At 32.7% G+C, this 21,788-nt stretch overlaps 1 protein-coding gene across 1 annotated transcript in view; it reads left to right on the top strand.

Annotated features, from left to right (window-relative positions):
• Nucleotides 1–490: 490 nt before the first annotated feature.
• The window catches only part of LOC112687879 (semaphorin-5A), a 51,021-nt gene continuing 29,723 nt past the window's right edge, over nucleotides 491–21,788 (top strand). Inside the window, exons 1-3 of the mRNA XM_025560846.1 lie at nucleotides 491–786; nucleotides 11,643–11,766; nucleotides 21,193–21,292. Coding sequence (XP_025416631.1) covers nucleotides 769–786; nucleotides 11,643–11,766; nucleotides 21,193–21,292 — 242 coding nt within the window. The 5' untranslated portion in view covers nucleotides 491–768. The remainder of the gene's footprint in view (nucleotides 787–11,642; nucleotides 11,767–21,192; nucleotides 21,293–21,788) is intronic.

Genomic DNA, 21,788 nt, shown 5'->3' with positions numbered 1-21,788 from the left:
TCGTGTTCGGGATCTTTCCAACGGTTTGTTTCCCTCTCGGGTTTTTTTGTAGGACCACCTTCTTTGTGGTTCCAAATTCCCTCCGCACATGACTCGCTTGTACCAGAATTTTTCTTTTTACCTTACAGAACAACACGGAATAACCGTCTTCCGTGAAGCTTATTCATTCTGTTCCCGCGAACGCGCAACATTCGACGTACGACGAACAGTTTACACGGTGTAACCGAGCGCGAACGTATTTCCAACGTCCGTCGCTGACCGCTGTTCGCGTGCGCGATAACGCGGTTCTAATCGTGTACCCGAGCACCGTGGACCGGTTCCAGAGATTTCGACGACCGGGTGCACCGGTGCGGTAACCTCGGCGCGGGGGCATCGCAGCCACCGCCGCCGCGTTGTCGCAGGGGAGTGGTCGCAGGTGTTTACTATTATACGCAGCGCACGCGCGTGCGCGCGCGTACCGAACTACGCGCGCGACCGTTGCCGTAACAATAACGTGACCAGTCTCGATCCTACGTCGGTGCCGTCGAGTCGTTGTACGCGGCCGTCTTTCGTTCGTGGTCAATCGTGCGCGTTTCGCGTGTGCCCCGTCAATCGTCTAATCGTTCGATCGCCATTCGTATCGATCAACGTGCCCATCATCTCCAGTGCTGTTGCGCACGCCAACACGACACTCGTCTTGTCCGACGTCAAACGCTTTTCTGCCAACCGCCTCGCGTCGCCCAACACTTCGGATGATGCCGGTGCACAGGTGACCGCATCGCGCATGTTATGGGTCGGACAGTGCAGGTGAGTGTTTCTTTTCGATTTTCGAAGGGTCTTTCTCTATTCACGCGAGCCTCGGGCAAGCCGGAAACGGTTTGGCTCCGATGGTTTTGCATCCGAGCCACGGATGCACCCTTAACGTTGCAGCTCTACACTTTGGTACGCGAAGGAGTACCCGGAGTTGTGGTATACGATTTTCCTGATTTAAATTTTCGTACGCGTGTCGATTATCGTTGTTCTCGGTGTCATTCCTCTGAAGATGCATATTTTCGCCATATTTTGCATCGCTTCCGGACGTTACTAACCGTACCCTTCCTGAAAAAAGAAACGCGGATTACTTTTGACGATTGTTACATCGTTATAATACTATCACCGATATCGAATGGTGTCCGCGGTGTCTGCGTAAATGTAAGTAACGTACACGGTATGTGTGCAATAATAGTTCGTGCTGCAGTAACGTAATACTGTACAGTGCGAGTTTTTTAAACGCGGGGTTGGATTTCACGTCGAAATATCGTAATCAATCCATTACGTTACGTTATAGGTCTTCGCGGGGCAGACCGTGGTGGCGGGGTGCGTAAAAGGGTAGACGTGCACGGGTGTGTTAGCACACGTACGTCATGGTCAGGATTTAAAAAATACGCGTGGCTATAATATGTGCAGCCGGAGGTTTCCTGATAGACGGTGTTTGTTGGGCGATGAAGAGGGTGGGTACTGCGGCACGACGGGTGACCGACGTGTCGGCGGCGGTTGTATTATTTATGGTGTTTTGTTGTTCTCGAACTGGGGGTGAGGTACGATGAAAACACGGCCGGGCCACCGTATTCGTGTACACAATATATGTGCGGCGATAAAACGTGAGTATGGTTTTTGCGCTGTACGGGTGCTATGCTGCAATGTCTGTGTATTATACGACAATGAGTGTAGAGGAAGAAGCAAAAAAAAAAAAAATAGAAATAATCGCGTCCGGGGTCTTTACGGCCAATTTGGCACGAAGACGCCGGACACTATTACCGCCGTATAAGTACACTGGCATGGACGCCACTGCGTTGTTGCATTATATTATATTAAGTGCACTCCGTCGCCTGCGCGTGGCGGAAAACTGCGACCGGCGCCACGGACGGGACAAACCTCGTATCCGCGACAACGGGTGATCGTCCTACCTGGTCCTTGGCGCCTTGCGGGTCACGACTGCCCACGGGGTAGTGTCTGCGCAGCGCCGTGACTTCAACCCAGTCGGGTAGTGGTCGTCGCACGCGCGTACAGTGCAGATGCACTACGTAGTGATTTATTATCCGATTACGTGCACCTTTATTGTATTGTTGTCGTTGTCATTGCGATAAACGGAGTGGACACCGGGACCTAAAGACCATGTGCGTGCTACGATACATCGTTTTGTGTAGTGCGAAAGTGCGCGCGTTGAAATACGAAAGTGTGTAGTAGCATATAGTTTTCTATTTTTTGAAAACTGTCGACAAATACAACGTTAAGCTATAGAATATTTACTTAAAATGTTTAAAAAATACATTAAATAGGTTTATGAGATATCAAACGACTTAAAACAAATGCGTCACTTATCACAGAAACTTACAACTTACGTACTTGAGTATCGCAAAATTGGTTCAATAACGACTTCACTTTTTGAAGGGTATATAGTCTGTTTTCATTGTTATGCGCTGCTCACATGAACGTTCGTTTAAAACGTGTAGCGTGTGGTACGAGAACGATTTAAAATTGTAGTCCCTGGTGGGCATTGCACGTAAGTACGCGTTTCGCCGAGAAAACATCACGATCCGCCCGTACGGCCCCCGAGGTGTTCGAGAGCGCATCCACGCGCGCAAGCGGTTTGAATAGTACACATCGAGTATACGCGAGTTTATACCTACACTTCGACTTTATAATAGTACATGGGTGATGTTGTGTGTGCGTTTAAAATATTATAATATTGTACATGTACAGTGTGTGTATACGAAAACGGACTGTCCTAAAAAAACCGGTTGCACCCTGTAACACCCAGAACAATGACCGCACGTATATTACGATGATAATAATGATAATATATACAGACGATTGTTCTAATGACCTTGGTTGACCTTAGAACTTGTGTGTTGGTCCCCCCGTGCGTGCATCAGTTTTTTCCCCAGAAAACTCTTCGACGGCAGCACCCACGGTGTAACAAAACGTCTGGGTTCCCACCGCCACCGCCGTTCGAGAGGGTCGTTGCAGTGATTCTTGTTCGGTGCGGTGTACGACGGATACGTGGTCGAGGATATTATATTCGTCGTGAACAGATGTTAAAAACTCTTAAGGCAGCGCGCACACGTGCCGTTACTTCAAACATTATTCAAATTGTGTGCTCAGAAATGTAATGAAACGTGTCCATAGAGTCTACATGTTTTGTACTTTTCTGCTTTTTTTATTTCTCTCCGTTCGAACGGTGTTATTATTTTTTTTTTACCAACACCATATTCGTATGGTATATTTTCTAGTCTCTTTTTTTCCCTACGGTGAATCGTTATCTTCAATATTTTTTTATACTAAATACTGCATTTTTGTGTACAACCCCTTAAAAATAGTCTTTGGCTATTAACGCGGTTTCTCGTTTCTGCTACATCCTATAATACAGTTATTTACGAGGATTTGTCTTGCTGTTGTTAAAATATCATTAATTTAATCATGCTCAGTTACACATGTTTCTAGGTAAATCTATCGTTTTCTGCCGTGGAATATTTGAATTTAAATAGGTTCCCTAATACTCGAAAATAATACACTACGCTTATACGTTGATACATCATTAACTGCTCATGAATTCGTTTCGAAATAATTTAATGCGATAGTCGTATTAGTTATTCAAATCTTTAAAACATTCATGTACTGAACTTTATCTAATTTCGGTTTTATGGGTAGATTAGGTTTAGTCTCCCATCTATAATATCTTCTACTCGGTTTCCCTAAATAATAACATTATTGTAAAAAAATATCGGTATACTATTAATCCCTCTTCCAATATTTTCGAGCTGTTTATAGCTCAAAATCGTGTTTGTTCGGCTCAAATAATTTGTAGTCCAGATTTTTAAATATTTAATATATATTTATTGCATCGCTTAGTGTTTATATTGTAGTAATATTTTTGTAATATGTTAACTTGTGCGTGTATTGTAATCGTATAAAACGTCGAAAAGAAAATATTTTGAATTTTAAGAACGTATAACATAAATAGTTCGACGGAATGCGCGATAACATCACGGAAAAGTTTAAATAATCATTATTTGTTTATTTCGACGAAAATAACGATATAATTTTTCTCTTCGGTTCATATTACTCTTTGCGGACCACTCAACGGAATCACTACAATAATATTGTTTATCGCGTATGTGGTCGACCTTTAAATTTACATTGCGAACATAATTTTTCGATTCGCGTGCGCTCTCGGTCGCGATGTATATCCGATCCCGGGGCAGTTATTGCGGTCACCGCAGTGCGGTTGAAAACAGTCACTACACACGCGCGTATTGTACGATGGTTATCGGCGATTTCACCTATCGTAAATTAGTTTGTGTTCACGCCGTTTGACACTATAGTTTCTAGAAATTAATAATAATACTCTATTATGTTCATTGTGCCGATACACTTAACTCGCGTAACACTATAGTTGAGCGTTGTTCGCCACACGTCTCGGTGGTAATAATGTAAATCATTTCTCTTTCGCAGCAACAGCAGCAGCAGCAGCAAACGCACTCGCTATTCGTACGTAAGCGGTGTGTGTATTTTCTTTTACGCGCGCACAATGCGCGTTCCGACAATGATAGATGAACATCGCGCGTACGTGTAGCACGTGCTACGTTTCGGGAAAAAGTGGATGAAAAATAAAAAATAATATACCCATCGTTTAGAGAAGTAACAAAAAAAAAAAAAAGAAAAAAAAATATATATACAATGTATTTAATAGTAATAGTACTACAAAACCGGTACCATCTGCGTCGGATCTCTGGGGGACACACCGGCAGCGGCGGTTGCGCAGTCGGTGGATCCGACGGCGTACAATGGATAATCCGTAAAAAAAAAAAACATGTGCGCCTTCTATGGTCAATTTTAATTACGAGCCTTCTTCTATGGCGGCGGCGGCGGTGTACGTTATTATTATGTACATAATGTAATATTTAAATGCACCCACCGCGTTGGATATTGTTGGATACATCTTGTGTCAACGTTTGAGTGCGCATTATTTATCTTCCGTCACTGTGGTTTTCTTATTTCATTTTTTCGTGCATAACTACGACGTCGTAATATACATATTAAGCTCGAGGGTGTATTATGTATTTTCGTAGTTGCCACTGCCGTCGCTGCCTTCGCCCTTCTCTCGCGTGAACCCTTCTCGACTGTCGCTATTCACATCGACTATAATGTACAGGTGTGATATGCCTGTAGTCGATTTACGTGTGGTTCATAACAAAATCGGTCCATCTTTTTTCTAATAAACCGCCTAATTTAACCTTTGAAACGTAATACACACCTATTGTTTATGTTCCGCAACAGGTTCCCGTGTCACGACTAACTGGTAGTCCTGAATTCCAGCATTAACCTTGGCATATGCTTATTTATACTTGTTTATTATTATTATTATCATCACAACTGTTTACTTCCATGAATTGTCACGACGGTAACAGTTTATCAGTATCTAGGTAGTCATGTATAAATATATAAAGGTATAATATACAAAGGTGCGTATATGATATCATTACATATCTTGTGATTGTTGGTGGAGTGGTTGACTTGGCTGACCTCGGTAAACGCACACGCTTTTTCGAAAACTACGTATAGTTCACGGATGATTCGAGATTTTCAGTGATTTTGCACACCATTTATTTTGAATCTTTTTAAAGTAATCGTCAAGTTGTAACGGTTAATAGTAAACCGAAATCGCTTAAAAAAAAAAACATAAATAGATCGTGATACGATTATAATAACAAATAAATCCGCTGCCGAGTTCTGGGTAAAAAATTAAAATGCTATAGCGATATAATTTTATGATATATATTATAATATCTCAATTTATGAGTAATTTTTATGTAATTTATTGATTTTAATGTGTGCTTAAACAACAATAATATTGTAGCAGTAAAACTCTAAAAATCATATTATGATTTTTAGAGCTGTACTATTTATCGTTGATTAATCATTAGTTATTGTAAAATATACTGTATGGCATGGTGGTTTTAAAATTATCGCATATGAATACGATACATGATTTAATGTACAATAATATGATATGATTGATGGCGATTTTTGCTACTGGAAATATTAACGCTTTTCGCTTACATGCGTGTTCGTATCCAAACAAATATTCTATTTAAGCGTCAAATATCTATATATTATGTTCTTGTGTTTCATTCATTAGTCTGGTTAAACTAAAAAAACATATGATATAATGTAAGTAGTTTATACGTTTCGTATTTTCAGTTCAAACATCCTACAATCTATTATTTTTAGCTTTTAAACGGAAAAAGGTCTTTTTAAACGTTGATCAGTTCTAAAGAGATAAATAATTTCGTTTTCATATAATTTTATCGATTGTTCTCAATACGAGTATATCTATAGTTGGGGATATTTTTTTACGTTTTCAATGATTGTATACAAACCAGTTTACTGATTTATACGAATGCGTTTTATACAATCAAACGTTCGGTGTCTTCTTATATTATTATAAAACGATAAATCGATTATTTGTTGATAAAATCTAAAGATAACGCAGTTAACCTGAAAGGTAAATTCGAATACGTACTAGTTCATATTTACATTTTAACTCGGTCAGTACGAGTATTGTTTATTAAACATAAGTACGTTTTGTATTGTTATTATTTTGGTTATTTATCCGTTATTATAAGCAACATTTTATAGCTTGAACTTGATTTTGGTCTAGATTAATATTTAAATTGTATCCTGTTTGGAAAAATAGATAAAAGTCAAATACCTATGACATTTTATTAATATTTATTTTTGATTTATAATGTATTGTATACATTTAAAAGATTATATAGATCGAACATTGATTATAACATGTATATTGTTATACAAACAATAAGTATTTATTTTGTTTTGTGAGAACTAAAATCTGTTATACGTCTTTTTTTTTAAAAACCAATGACTTTTTTTTTTAAACTAGTGATGACTTATCAAAAAATTCGTTAATACTTGTTTATAATTAAATGAAGGCAATTTTTTTTCAATGACAATAGTTGGTTCCTGTTTCTTTTTTTCCAGTCTCAATCAATTTTATTTTAGTTTGCTCAGCAGTAATATACACTATAAAGTCACTGGGTAAAAATTACATACACTGTGATTTTTACATTTATAATTAGTTAGCTACCTTTTGAAATGATTATTCACGTAAAATACACAGACCTATTCTATTTGATACGGTACACAAGTATTAAAAAAACGTGCGATAATTAACATATTTTATCATCCAACGAAATTAATGGCGCATGTCAATGGACACCGCCCGTTGCTGAAAGCCATTAAAATCTATTCCAATTACGATGGCCACCGCGCGATATGCGTCCAGAAGTACATATAGTCACACGATCATTGATCATACAAATATGCTATCAATAATAAACTAACAGCTAGAATTCAAAAGATTTAGGTAAAATACATTATAATAATCTCATGTTTAATGACTAAATTTTTAATTTCTGTTTTTTGTTTTTTTTTTTTAAGTTTCAAAGATGGTCCTAAAAATTAATATTTGATGGAGAATAATTTCCAAAACGAAACAATTTATTTATTTATATTTACATATTTATTTATTAATAAGGTGTTGAGCCACCGTTTGCTTTTAAAACAGTTTCAATCCTCCGAAAAATACATTCGTAAAGGACCTGAATAGTTTCCAATATAATTTTGTTCCATTCTTCTACCAAAATATCCGCAAATTGCTCCAATATGAATATAATGATGTTGGAGGTACAGTACAAACATAATGCAACAATATGTAACTATATTGCATGGTGTTAATATTATTTATCCGCTCCCTGTATTTTTACATATTTATTATTTCTACTTATTTGTCATTAATACAGAGTAGAATAAGAGTACCATTATTCAAAAAATAAATTGATATTGGTTGGTTATAAATAATTATTTTTTAAATAAAACTATACGTAAATACTTATATATTTTTTGAATACACATCAGCTAATAGTTTATTAAAAGTTGGGATAAGGAACAACGAAATAATTGTTTGGGACATTGAAATATTAAGTTCACGGATAAAATGTAACCTTATTATTTTTTATGCTATTGATTATTATATAAAAATAAAAATCTTTATTTCAATTCATTATATGATTATATGAAAGCAACATTAATATCTAAGGTAGATACGTTTTAAAAATTCTATTTTTAATAGTTGTGTGATAAAATGATTACTCTGGGTCGTTGCGTTGAACTGATTGGTTGTGTGATTTCAGTTTATCACCACATATTTGATAATGGTTTTTTAATGTTTAGTGCAGTAAAGTACATATTAAATCATCTAAGGAACATACATTGTTTTGTGGTTTTAAAATATTTAAAGCTCATGAAAATGTTACTAACTCGTTACTATATTAAGGGGTTTAGTATACATTTTGCAGCTTTTATTGAATTAATAAAATTAATGAATTAAAAATTATAATTTTGTTTAACTGAGATTATATTTTAAACAGTGAATTTCTGAGTAAATATATTATTTTTAAAATCTAAATATGTGTAGCGGTAAATGGTAATAAGGTTATGAAATAATAACGGCCGTTACTACTAGTAAATTAATTACGTAGGATTGTATAATTTGCCGACAATATGGTTTTATTCAATATTATTCAAAATCTGTTCTTTGATCTTTTTATCTATTGTATGGTACTATGGCGTGTCAGCAAAAATGAAATATTCTCTTGTTTTTATACTACTACTATCACCACTTATACTACATTTCATTTTACAGTATGAATAATTTATATAGATGCACTGGTCTTATATTTATATTGTTTGAAGTTGATGTGAATTTTTTTGTTGTTAATTTTGCTTTTACAGCATAATAATATATCTAATGAATTTCTACATAAATAATATGACTTGATCACATTTGTGTATAGGCTAAATTTAAGTTTTTTCGTCATGTTCTATTAGAAACCGTAAATGATAATTGCATATGTACCACATATAATATATAAATAAGTCGAGATCTACAACATGCTCAAAAAATGTTCTTACATTTTCAATTATTATATCTATTATTATAAGCTGCGTAAAATTGTAATATCTATGACCGAGAACACGATACTGTTATGGTGTATTTGACCGTTTGTTATATTTGTATTCATTGCGGAGCCGTTTGTAAAAGCACTTTTTTCTTCTTATTTTTCTGTTAAAAATAAAACGGTAGCCACACAAGGAGGTATTATACACCAACCGGATGCGCGCGCGTGTACGTGTCTATACAAGACGTGGTAGGTTTAAATAAAAAATAGTATGGAATCATTTTTCCTCTTTCATTCTTTGTAACGTATTCAGATAAGTCCAAGAGAAACCGTCACTGAACTCAAAATTACAATAATTCGTTTTTATATATTTAAAAATCATAGTTCTCCTGCGCTGATAATGTCTGCGGTCGATAAAAATAAAAAAATACCCATCCACTGTAAACACACCTAAAATATAATATTTGAATTTAAATGTCATATAGAAAAACTGGTTCTACGTAGTATTATTGTATTTAAATAATTATAACAAAACCGTACTTGTGGATGATTAAGAAATGATACAGTTTGTAACAGATACAGTTAAAATTCAATTTTAAATAAAGTTTAAATAAAAAGTGGTCTCTTTATTACTGAGTAATATTTATTTTTTATATAGCCAAAGCAATTGTACATCAGATAAAATAATAATATTAAAGTAATGTATGATTTGCTTAGCAACAGATGATTGTTGACCAATGGTAAATCGAACTGTATTTCATTTTTTGATATCATTATTATTATACTATTTATTTTTGATAAATTTGTATAATAAGTATTCAGTGATAATATTATAATATAAAGGATTGCATTAATTAAAATTTAAATAATTACTTATTATAATTATTTTATAGGATAATATTTAATTTTTAGGATGTTTCCACATTTTTTTTTTACCCAAGGAAGGTTTTACTACAGAGTTTATAGAATTTTGTTGTGATCAATGTTTTGATAATGTAGAGAATGCAAACATTCTGATGATGGTACATATAAATAATTAAGTTATGAATTAGTATGCGAATATTGAAATTTTATAGTATTAACATATTGTTGATTTTAACTAATTTATAATTATTAATTTATTATTTTCATGTAATATATGTATGGTTCACAAAATATTATTTACATAACGTCAATATATTATTAGTTTTAAAAAATTTAACGTTTAAAGTACCTTTTTAAATTGTTATTATGAATATAATTAATTGATTATTTTTCTTTTTTGATTATATAAATTAATAAATATAAATAAAATATCATCTGTTATTCATAATTGAAAACATTATAAAATTATATAATAATTGTAAATTAACTATAATGAAACTGTACATCGATAATCATTGACATCGTATCGACATTATACAATCGTACGGTTATTTCAGATAAATGAAAAATCTATATTATTTTTTATGGCTCATATTATTCTTAGTTATATGTTATATATATTATTCATAGTAACATCAAATACTGCATAATTTATGAAAACGAACATCTATAAAACTACTGTTTTAAGCATGACCATAGTATGAATTAGGTTAATTTTCTTGAAGTGACTATACTGCAGTATGTGTCTACGATTTTTATTTTTATATTGATCATAAATATTTATCATCTAGACCGTTAGTCTATTTAGAAACTATATTTGATTCAAAAGAAAAACTACAATCAAACTTACTTTCTAAGTATAATATAATTATATAGGTCCAGAACACAATAATAAGTTACCGTTTGACGATTTTCTATTTTTCTTTGTTGCTTCTATGAAATTAATTTTCTATTTGTAAAATTGAAATGTATTCATGTCATCAAGAGATTTTATTTTTTATTTTATCGACTTTTTCGTACTAAATAATGTGAGACTATGTAAGTTCTAAAATTCCATAGATTAAATATGAAAGCATTTTATCAAATAGGTATCATTCGAACCGTGTATCACTGTTTTATTTTTACTTTAGGTAACCAAAACAAATAAATAGTTGTAGAACACGATTTTTTTCTCACATTGCGATTCGTAGAAAACGTACACATTACATATTTTGTCAAACATGTTACCTGTTGTTTATTAATGTAATTTACTTATATTATAAAGATATTATGGAATTATGTTTCCCGACAAGAACAGGGGAAATCTCATTTTCAGGGTAATGGTAATATTCTATTTTTTTTCTTTTTGTTCATCTGAAAGCGGATTAAAATTATAACTCTCATTATACTGTGGTCCCCAGAATCCAATGACCCCGTGGTTTCGTCGAACGACAGTCGGTGCGCAGCGGGTAATCTATCACGCTGAACAAGCATAAAAGTTGATAATATTATACTCTCGTGTAGGGCATAATTCCCTCTTTCTCCTCGCGGCCGTAACAGGGTTCGAAGCATGTGTAATAAACGAGATTGATTTGCGTGAGGTCAGGTCGACCGATCCGTTTCACGCGGCTCTTTAATGATGCCGAACGATTGTTGGCCGTAAATCTGAATGTTAAAAAAAAAAAACATGATAACTGTTTGTTACAGAAGACGTAGAACGACAAATGTGTGATATGACGTGTATATAACAATACAATGTTATGTTGTATTTTGATTGTTTTTTGTTTTTGTTTTCAGGGGTTACCTATAAGTACACGGTCATATACGCGTATCATGATGCTGTTTCTCGTATTGTTGATGGTTGCGTGCGTCGCGAACACTCACCAAACCGAACCGGAACATCACGTTATCCCGTATAAAGGTAAATATGACGTCAAAAAAAGTATATTTTAAGATTAGCATAACAGCAGCGTTAGGAATGAACGTTTTAAATTGTGAAAAAATACCGAAACCACGCAATAGATATCTGGACAGTTTTCCCTCTGTGCACAATATTTACCTTAACTGTTGTCAAGTTTCTAAAATGATACACGCGTAGAAAGTATTACGAAATCATTTGATGCGAGTATGTGACGTGACAGCTTAAAGTATACTAACGAGGAGACTTGTATTCAGATGCTTAGATTTTCAGGCAGAGGATTACGATTGCATGACTAAATTTAGTGTCAACTGTGCATGCACGACGCATTGTTAGTTGAATAGTGAATTGACCTCAACATGTATGACTGATTTATTTGTACTATACTTTTAAAACAATATCTGTGTATAGTGAGTTGGTTGTTCTTGATGCCATGTAATCTCATTATATTATACTCAGTTGCATGCCTCAAGTTTAACGATAAAATTATTAGTTATTGTCGCAAATGTAGGGCGATAATAATAATATTCAAATTAATTTATTACATTTCATCTTCAGATATTTTCATGAATAACTACTAATATATAAAGTTCAAGCTCTTGAACTTTCATAATTTGTTAATTATACATTATAAACATAAACTAATATATAATATAAATTAATTAATTTCCAAGTCAATGCTCCTGTATAATGTAATATGCTATTTCATTAATCACAACATTTATGTTTTGCATTTACATTGGCGTTAGTAGAGTTAAAATTATTTTAATATAGATTGTATGTATTAAGAGAAAATCATTCTTTTTTTAAATGTTCTTAAAATTAAATAGCGATAAGTCACATTCAAATAAATTTTTATTCATTTTTATAATTATATAAATACACATAATTTAATTATTAATTTCACAAATAAAAAACAAAACTAATGTTCGCAATAGTATAAAATAATATGATTAACATGATACATCAGTTTGTTGGATATGGTGTCAAATAAATTACATAAAACAAAGATTATCGAAATTTTACTTCTTGCATTATGAAATAAGTGGTACGATGGCGTCAAGTAAAGTATACCATGCCAATAATGTATTATAGATTACATATACAATGTGAGATTTGGATTAAAAACAATGGGAATGCATAAATATAGATGTAAGCATATATTGTTTTCGACTAGAATATTTGTTGACGGTTCTATGTGATTTGCCCGGCTTATTGAATCCGTGCTGATTACTAGCCTTACGCGTAGTGTATAGAAAATAGCACACAGTTCTAATACTGTTATAGTCTTTATAACGCAGGACAATTACAGGACGTAAAGATAGAGGTCCTTGCCATCGGGGTTTTTTCATTCTATCGCGCTCGTGACCTTCGTTGCGGACGTCCGGATCTTAAGCATACACATGCACACACGTACACACCACGCGAAAGACGTTTTGTGATGGACAAGTGGTAAGGAGGGAAGGAGAGGACGTTTTCTCGTTAATGAAGACGTGCCCGTTTAGGTTATACAAATCATCCGTTATAGACCAGAAGCCTCGGTCGGTAGAAAAGAATGCCGTATTGTCCTTATACAGTGCCCGGACCTGAGCGAGGTTTTTCTTATCCGCCACGTTGCCCCGGAGATTTCACATCGACGGCCTGAATTTTAAAAATCCGCAAACGATAACAGGGCTGATTTTTTTTTTAATTGGCCTCCGTGATACTGCAGCATCACTACCCGAGGCATGTACGGGGCGCGCTGGCAATGTACGAAAACAATGCTCGAAGTTTGCATAATGTCAACAGTGACTTGGCGCAACGAGATATGGTTTCCCACACGACCATCTTTATGTATAAACATATATTATTTTAAAGTAGGTACGTATACAGTATGATCTCTCATTATTAATAATAATAATAATAATAATCGTTCCCGGTAATACGAATAATAGAGGTCAAAGAATCTGTGCAAAACACTCGTGGGCAAACTTGTCGATTGGTGAAGAAGTTGCGTAGTATTTATCGAACAGTGTGCAATTACAATAATGTGGTTATCTCGTTTACTATCAAGGGTTTTGCGAATTGTTTTTCCGAGAAATGAGATATTATCATAAAAGATTTGAATAATATATAGTTTTTCCCTTTCTTTCTATTGAGACGATTTTATAATTTCTTACTGATGTAATTCAACCATATGTTTTTTTAGCAAACGTACGCGTTACTAAAATCATGTATACAATACACGACGTGCATTAAAATATACACTATAAAGCATGTTTTTTCAAAAATTCTAAGGTCGAAAAATGAAAGGATATAAGCGAATAACAACTGAAAACAAATCATTTCTTTCTATGCGGTTAAAATTGAAAAACAATTGTCTTTTTTTAATACACAATAATTATAACTTTTATAATTTCGAATAATATCTCTACATCAATGATAATATCCAGAAATGTTGACCATATGTCTAAATGCAATTGACAATAGTGAACTTTCTCTTGATTCTAATAAACAACTAAAAATGGATGAATTTTTCTCTTTTGTTACCAACTAGTAGCTTGTTCAACCGTATTGTAGGTTGATAATGTTTTTTTTTTTCATTTGAAATTTTAATCAGATTGAATGAGACGTCAAGAAATTTATCGCTTACTTGATATGTTTTTGAAAGTAAAAAGGCAAAAGTTTAATAATTGTTTATAAATATGATAGCTAAAGCCATAATTATTAGGTATACCCAAAATAAGGTTCTGATGTATTCGTATCTATTCTTATATCTGGTTAGTTAGTTTTTAAATTATTAGTTCATCGGACGTGTTGATCTTCATCGAGCACGGTATCGTTCTCTATATTTTGCTATAAAGTCATTACATTATACGAAGTAGTAAGTGCTAATTCTAATATACCCGTAGTAATTTCCAAATCAAAATGATTATAAAATCAACCCGCGGGAAAAAATTAAAATCTTCAAGGGAATAAAATTTGTTCGGAGAGTATTCGTAATACACGTTATTGCTTTATTTTATACGATGCGTGTAATAGTTGAATTGGTTATAACCTCTTTTAGAAAATTATAAGAAAAAATGATCGTGTATAATTAACAACTATTCAATAATGTTGGAGAAGTCTACGCTCGAAAAAAAATAACGTATTATCATATTATAAATTTCAAGCGTCGAAACATATTTAAAAGAAAATAGTCGATTGTTGGAATTGTTGAAACGTAATGGAAACTGTTCTCAAAAAGAATTCGTTTTCGATTTGATTATGAATATATTAACTTAATCGTTGGGGCCAATTATAGTTAAATTACGATGTTATTATCATAAGCCGTATAATTTAATAAAATATTGTATTTGAAGCGTTTTGTAAATTTATTAAGATCAACACGATAAGACATAATATTACGTTCGTATCTACATTTCACACAATAACCACAGGCACACGCATTGGTTTCCGTTTTATTATTCGAATGGGTTTCGGTTGAACAGCAATGGCGACCGCCACCGCCCGTACAACAGCGACGGTAACTACCGATGCCATTATTTGTCGTTCTCGGCATTTTCAACGACCAATCTCGTATGCATTTTACACGTGTTATTGTAACATACTTGATACACCGAAGATCGCATCACCAACGACCTTGACGGTGGCCGTTGACACAGTAGTATAATAGTACTGATAATAATATTTAACATTTTTTTAAATTTTTTTTCCTATACGGTTGAATTTCGATAATAAGAAGGAATCGGGGGTGGTCATGTTGTGGGAAATGGAAGGGGTATTGGTGGCATGATGCCGGTCGTGTGCTGCAACCGTAATTACTCTTGCGCTGACCACGGAACGGTTATAAGGCCGCGGGCAAATGCGCACTGGTAAGAAAAATCATGTCGCGAGGAGCGGTAGAGGAAACATTGTATATATTCAAATTATATTCATATCATTATTATCATTATTATTATGTACGATTTGCGTGTAGATGCGCGTTTTTAGAAGCCATTTCTTTGGATATGCCGATGGTATGTACGAGTATGGTGGGTGTCGTCTTCCAGATATCTTTACGCGCGACACATACACGTATTATACACGTTTACACTCCCGTCTGTATTTATACATGCACACACACACACACACATAAACACACGTGATAAATATCCGATATTATGTATATACGTGTGTGTGTTTTTGTACGCGCGTAGAAGGTTCATTCGCGTCGCACATGGCCTCCCAGTTTTTTTTTCCACCGTAAAATCCAATAAACATATGGTCGCACGTTATGGTTAGGTATATAATAATACGTAGGATGTAGGCGACGACGACAATAAACGACGATAGAGACTCCATGTTCTCCGTCTTCGTCTCCCGAGTGTTGCACCACATCTGGTCGCCCCGATCAAAACCCGACGCAGGGCTAAAAGTCGCCTTTTCACTCGTCGGAGGTCGTCTCACGTATAGACATTGATGTATTCCCATCGGACCGAAACGTATACCCAAACGATGACAACTTCTGAATATCGTGTTCACATTTGAATTTTTCTGTGGCTGTTTCGGGATTTGCAACACACATTATATAAACTACGTAAACAACACGGCGGTCGGTTGTTCCGTCCATTTGTTTTCCGGAACGATATATACGCAGTGTAGGATTCACGAAGTCTATTGTACGAGTATATGATTGAGAAACGAGATTTTTATTTTTTCGTAACGTGATCATCGTTTTTGATGCATACTATACCTTTTCTTTCATAAATTATATGTTCAATAGTTTTATCCTTGAGCTTTCATTAGATTTACTATATTAATATGCATATTACTTTCTATTTTAATGCATAAATATAATTATGGTTTAGTATAACTATGTTATTGTTACACATTTTTTATTTATAACGTTTAATTAAAAACCATATATTATTTTTAATTATTTTTATTATGTTGGTATTTCGGGCTATTTTTTGGTTAGGAAATTAGCCTCAGTAATATATTTTACATACATTGTAATTAAAATTCTTCATTTTCTTTATCCAAAGAGAAAACTCTTACTTTATTAAAAAAAAATTACATTGTGTGTGAATGCTAATAATTTATTATTCTATATTGTGTTACATTTAATAATATAATATTTTTTATAGATTTCTTATATTTCTAAGATTATTTAAATAATAGTTATGTAAAATAAAATGATTTGTATTAAGTTGATTTATTTAGAACACCTATAAATTAATAATTTTAAATAAATATTTATTATTGATTTTGATACGAGTACAGTTCAACATGAGTATCTTTTTGTAAGCGATGTAGTGATAAATACATTATCGTTAAAATTAATTTATTATTTAACTTAATACACTTGTTGTTGTACTTAAACATTTTGCATATTATTACATAGTTAAATTTTATATCACTCGGGTTTAAAACATATAATCTATGTCTAAAAAAAATGTAAGGAGTGATATTTAATTGCACAAATTTTTTCTTTGATCGGAGAAACCTATTTTTGCTGATAAACACGTTTGGAGAGACGGGCGACCAGATATACAAAACCATTTCGCGGTATTGGCTTGTTAATGCAATATTCGAGTTATAATTCATTATAATTGTACCTTTAAACTTGAGGTTAATAATGCGATTCACATTATACAGTTTTTTCGAAATTATTAGAATTTAGATAAGGGACGACTCTATGTAATGATGATAGTATCTCTTCGTTATCGCGATGATACAGACATTTAACGAACAAAGAAAACCGTGATACAGAGATTTAATTCAACGAATAGGCATGGTAAAAATGATTCATAGAGGAGTAGGTATATGCCGATAATAATAATTGCATATGAAAGGTGATCGTTAGTCATAATTAGGCGAATTTAGTCGCAGAAACCTGTTTCGCTAATTTACACACGATCAAGTTTTCTTCTCGAAATAATATTCTAATAAATCGGGATAATCTTTATAATGTTCAACACACACATAATGGTATTGTAAAACACGATACTCGCAAACGAGATACTTGGATATTTCCCATAAAAATCGTCATTATTGTATAATACATAATAATACAAAACATATCAATAACCTACATTTGTGTGATCTTTATAAAACGTAAACACCACATTAGACCATAAACATCGGTAATTATTATTTAAAACCACATTGTTATTCTTCTCTGGAGTGATATTGTGTCACACGTCATAGCAGCTAGGACAACCACAGACACATGTCAAATTAAAAAAAAAAAATTGACGTCCAATCAATTTGTCTTAACATTAAGTCGTAAAATGTTTAAGATAAAAAATTACCAACTATTTTTAAATTTTCGTTTTTATTTATTCGTAACTGTAACGGGAGTTAAAAATTGTAATAAATATTATTATCATTTATATATGCATCTATTATCAATTCAATTATTTCTTGTCGTCCTATATTAATTATACAGCAATAGCAATAACATTAATTTATCACGATTGACTGCATGTATTTACTGTATATTTAAACGCTTTAACTGTGTATATATACATATATTTGGATATTGGATATTATATAATGGTACATTTAAAGAAATAATTTCTATCTTTTAATTTTATATTCCAAATTTAAATCCTAGTTGCTTGTGTGTTATGATAATTTGATTTGCTTTTACTGCATCAAATTCGAATATCGCACATTGTTATAAATTATAGTATAATTAGTATGTTTTTATTTATTTTTATTAACCTTATAATAACTATAGAAACAACATATTGATTACAGTTATATTTATAGTGTGTGTAGTATTTGAAATTTTGAATATTGGTTCACGTTTATAATATGATAGTCAATGGCCACAATAATTCAATTATTTTAATTTAAGAGTGTTAATTAAATAATCTGAATTTTGCTTTAGTAATAAGTGATTAGAAATGTTTTACATACTTTATTAAATACTATCATGTACTACTAAACTAATTTAATCGTTAAAATATTTTACTTTTATTCATTACTACATAACGAATGATTAATATTTTTATGATAACTTATTATATTTACAAATTTGATGATTTTTAAAAAATATTTCAGGATTAATGAATTTTCAATTTCAAATATACCAGTAGGAGGATTAAATTGAAAGAGACTATTAATTGGAATTTTTTAATTATAACTACCTTAACAAAATCGTAATAACTATAGTTTATTTTAAATAAAAAATTATTCAATATGAAAGTATTAAAATTGAATCATCATACTTTTGAAAAATAAAAAACAAAAAAAATTATTATGATACATGATAGCAAATGATTAATAGTAAGTGGGGTTTTTTTTTAGTTAAATTAGCATTGTTATTTATTATTGAGTTTTGATGTGGTTATTCATAATACAAGAGGGATGATTACAAAATTCAAGTTAGATAGAAATGATATACTGATATTTTTGAGGAATAAAGTGATGTCTCGAGGGGTGATGAAAACATAAAATAATTGGATGGAGACTTGTGTTTTATGTATATACTTCTTGGAGTGGAGTTGCGGAATAATTTCGTGTACAAGTACTTATTTTTATAAAGCTTTTTAGTTTGCAACGTAGTAGTCAAATATTTTTATTGAGGCCCTTCATAGAAAATTATTTTACCGTAAAGTTTTTCTGAATTCAATTTGATTACCAATTTAACACGTTATTTGTTTTATGAATATTTAGATAATAATATGAATCATGAACCGAATATTACAAGTGAATAATCGTATTCCATAAAAATAAAATTATAAATTCATAAAAGTAATTAATTTCATTAAGTTTCTTTTTCATTCCAATTATACAGTCGCTGTAATGTTTTTTTTTAATAAAAGTGAATTAAACCAAAAAAAAAAAAATTATGTATATATACCAGGTACAGAAATGTTGTGCTTGTATTATTAATTTGGGTAAAACTTTTAGTTCTTACACCGAAGAATTATACAGTAAAATTATAAATTATTATTTTAATTTAATCGCATATTAAATATCACTTTAATTTGTGGAAAGCTTCAAACATAATGTAAATAATAAGTCAATATTTATTCTTGTACAAATAGATTTAACAAATTATGTTAATCTAGCATGTCCTAAAAAAACGTGTAAATTACGTCTAAAACTAAAAATGTATCGTAATTGCGGTAACAATATTCATTATTTTTCCAGTGCAGGTGGCTCATAATAACAATGGTGTGTTTATATAAACAACAATAAACGAGTCGAAAGTCAATAATTTTGCCTATATTTTAAAATCATGAAATAAAGCCTGGGTGGTATTTGTAGGTGGAAAATAATACATACCATTTTACTGTAAAATGTATAGGTATGTATTCCGCAACAAAATAATATTTACATGTGTTGTATATGTGAATACTCAATTTTATTAATGAGTGTAATCCATTACGCATTTTAATTTAGAAGTAACCTACACAATTCATTGTAAACCTTAGTAATATGATTACGATTATTTGACTGCATATTGGTGATTTTATGAAAATAATTTAGTATTAGGTACTATTATTTCATCATAAATATGAAAAATCAATTTTTCTTTATTGTTATAGGACCAGAAGACATTTTTAATATTCGTAAAAACGATCAATAGTTACTCTTGTAAAAATCAATGCAACTTAAACAGTTTTACTAACAAGTATGTGTCAATATTACACTTGTACAGAAAGTCGTGATCATTTAGATGATGTTTAATGAATATTTATAAACATTATGTGTGTCTTGAAAAACAACTGTTCGCAAGTGAGTAATGATTTCACGACAAACGACATTCGATGGACACTTGACCGCTACGAAATCGAGTGCAATAACAAATCGTGAACCGCACTGATAATTGTAACGTTTTTATAAAATGAAAAGAAATATTTTCTAGTCCACTGAAAGAAAACAAAACGCTTTATTTATATTTAATCGATCACTGACACGGTTATCCTTTTTTCGCATGTGTTTCTTTACGATCGACTACTTGCGGTCCGTATGTGTTTAGGACCGGTTGGGTGTTATGTGTACGTGCGTGCGTCTCAATAAATTAAATCACCTTTTCTCCTTACCATTTCGAATATGCGTCCATATGGTCGTTTGCCGACATTAAAATAAACCAAAAAGAAAAAAAAAACCCAAAATATAGGTACTAACCGAATAACAATAATAATTTAATGCTACGAAAGAACAACATACACATCGTACGTGTATAACATACGTCGACAAAGATACCCGGAGGTGGGATAACGTTACTTACAGAAAAAAAAAAAAAATGATAAATCGAACTGGTTAATGAAAATAAAAATAAATAAATACAAGTATAAAAGAGAACTACACTATGCGAAATGAAATCGTCGGAAAAAGCGTAGGGAAAAAAAATACGCTGCGAGTATCGGATAAAAATAAGATACTTCGGCGGATACACCTGTTAATATGACGTGTGAATAATTTTGATTATTTTTTGGTTTTTCGCAGATGTAATGTCTACAGCCGACACGTTCTCGGAAGATGGCGTGACGTCGTATTCTCAGTTGCTTTTCGATATCGCCAGGAAACAAGTGATAGTCGGTGCAAGGTATGTGTATTGTTTACTCGATATCGCGTCTTATATAATATATTATAAAATACAGCAATGTGCGTACCCAAATTCTTCTCTTCTCCTCGGCTGTTACGCACTTGGCCGCAGATAATAACAATAACATTTCGATACGTATGTATACGCTGTTGACACGGTAAGTGTGCGCGTATATTTTGCTCGAACGACGTGCCAATCTGACAGCGTAATAACGCGTCGTTGTTATCGAAAGACATCGACCCAGGTTGATGTCACGCGAATCGCGTAAACGGGGGTACATACACCTACTTGGGGATGCATGTGCCGCGTGTCAAATCAAATCACATTTTATTTTCTCATCCTACGATTGTTTATACTGTACCATTCGCTGTAAAAGGGATATTTTCCTTTCCTATCGCCAATGACGTTCAAAACAATATCGGTGGCAATACGCAGCACGACGACGCACGTATTATTAAAATATTATCGCGCGCGCGAAACGGCAGTTACAGTGCGT

Source organism: Sipha flava, unplaced genomic scaffold, assembly GCF_003268045.1.
Source record: "Sipha flava isolate LNK unplaced genomic scaffold, YSA_version1 36_pilon_pilon, whole genome shotgun sequence".
NCBI classification, from domain to species: Eukaryota; Metazoa; Arthropoda; class Insecta; order Hemiptera; family Aphididae; genus Sipha; species Sipha flava.
This window is presented reverse-complemented; position numbering and strand designations above follow the sequence as displayed.